Source organism: Egretta garzetta, unplaced genomic scaffold, assembly GCF_000687185.1.
Source record: "Egretta garzetta isolate BGI_Z169 unplaced genomic scaffold, ASM68718v1 scaffold448, whole genome shotgun sequence".
NCBI lineage: Eukaryota > Metazoa > Chordata > Aves > Pelecaniformes > Ardeidae > Egretta > Egretta garzetta.
Window position 1 is genome coordinate 2,152,648 of NW_009260497.1, and position 1,612 is coordinate 2,154,259.

The following is a 1,612-nucleotide window of genomic DNA, read 5'->3' on the forward strand; positions in this document are numbered from 1 at the left end:
CCATGGGGGGGCTCGACTAGCCGCTGGACCAGCTGCCCCCCATGGAAGACGGCCCCGTCATCCGTGCTCAGCGCCTGGACCCTGAAGCCCAAAGGGCTGCGAGCGTTGCAGTAGAGGACGTTAGAGCCATCCTCCTCGTCCACTGAGACCAGCTGGCACTCGCCCGTCTGCAGGTTGGGGATGAACTCCCCAAAGCGCCAGCCCCGGCCATGGTCATCGCTGTAGAAGGCGAAGGAGTGAGGGGTGGTCTTGCAGAGCTGCCCGAAGCACTCCTTGCAGTCAATGTGATAGCTGTAGGCGGGCACCAGCAGCCGGCCGGACCGCAGCTGGATCCCGTGCCCAGGGCCCAGCGCAAACGTCGCCCAGTCTGGGGAGCAGAGGAGGGACAGGGGAGGTGGATGAAGGGTGGCCTCCACGGTGCCCTTGTGATGCCCAACATGGAAGGGTCATCTCAAGAGCATTCCCTCAGCCTAACCAAGTAAGGTGGCGGGGTGGGAGGGCAGCAGAGCCCAGTGCTGCCTGGTTGTCCTCATGCATGGTCCCACCCACAGCTACGGGGACTCTGTTTCCTCTCCCCCCATGCAAGCAATGTGGATACTCCCTCTTATCCCCTTAATCCTCTGCTTGGGGTCCTCTGCTCTTGGATGCTTGTGGGCTTCCTGCTCCCCAAGGCTACCTCTGGCAGCACTGTAGGTGGCCCCAGGAGGCCAAAACCCATGGCCGCCCTCCTGCCAGCTATCTTCCCCCCTCCTCACCCCTCTCCAGTGGGCTACCTTTGATGGCCCCACCAATGACCTGCTGCGTCAGATCCATGGCCATGCTCCAGCTCAGGCCCTGGTCGGCGCTGGTGACGCAGCAGAGGCGGGTGACGTTTTGGCCGGTGACGATCTGGTAGGCTTCGGGTGTCCTGCCCAGCACCGTGATGAAGAAAAGGAAGAGAGTGCCGGTGAACTCGTCATAGAGTGGGCAGGGGTTCATCGACCGGTGGTGTTGCAGCGTCGCTGTCTCCAGCACACGCATGTCTTCCCACTGACCAGGGAGGAGGAGGAGGGAGGACGGAGGATGGAGAGGGGTGAGGACCACCCCACTTCACTGGGCGCAGCACCCCCTTCCCCATGCAGGTGGCTCCAGGAGCTTGGCCATGCACAAGTGGTGGAGGAAAACCACCTGGCTGTCCCGTGTCACTCCCCCCCAGCCCCGGGTGCACCCCCAAAAAAACCCCGCGGCCCCCATGGACAGTGCCCCGGCGCAGCACCAGCAGGTTGCCGTGGGCATCGTCGGCGCTCAGCCGCTCCTCCGCGAACGCCAGCAGCTTGGCCGCGCAGGGCAGGTAGAGCAGGGCGGGCACGCGGTATGTGACACCATTGGACTCCTTCTCAAAGAGCACGGTCCGGGCAGGGAAGTGCCGGGAGCCCATGGCATCTGCAGCAGAAAGATGCGGTCCCACCCTGGTGGGATGATGGGCCGGGCTGGGGGGGGGAGGGGATAGGACAACCAGCTGGGGGTGCAGGCTGGGAGCTGTGCTGTCCTTGGAGGGGTTTGGGGTTTACCTTAGTGGGCTTGGGCTTGGGGACCCACACACACACACACCCCCTCCCCACCCCCCTCCACC

The 1,612-nt window shown here is 64.3% G+C and overlaps 1 protein-coding gene across 1 annotated transcript in view; it reads right to left on the bottom strand.

The window, feature by feature from the left end:
- NEU4 (neuraminidase 4) overlaps window positions 1-1,417 on the bottom strand; it is a 2,154-nt gene extending 737 nt beyond the window's left edge. Inside the window, exons 1-3 of the mRNA XM_035899996.1 lie at window positions 1,208-1,417; window positions 774-1,029; window positions 1-367 (exon numbers count right to left, since the gene is read on the bottom strand). The exon at window positions 1-367 is cut by the window's left edge and continues 25 nt beyond it. Of these exons, the coding sequence (XP_035755889.1) occupies window positions 1-367; window positions 774-1,029; window positions 1,208-1,417 (833 nt within the window). The remainder of the gene's footprint in view (window positions 368-773; window positions 1,030-1,207) is intronic.
- Window positions 1,418-1,612: the final 195 nt, after the last annotated feature.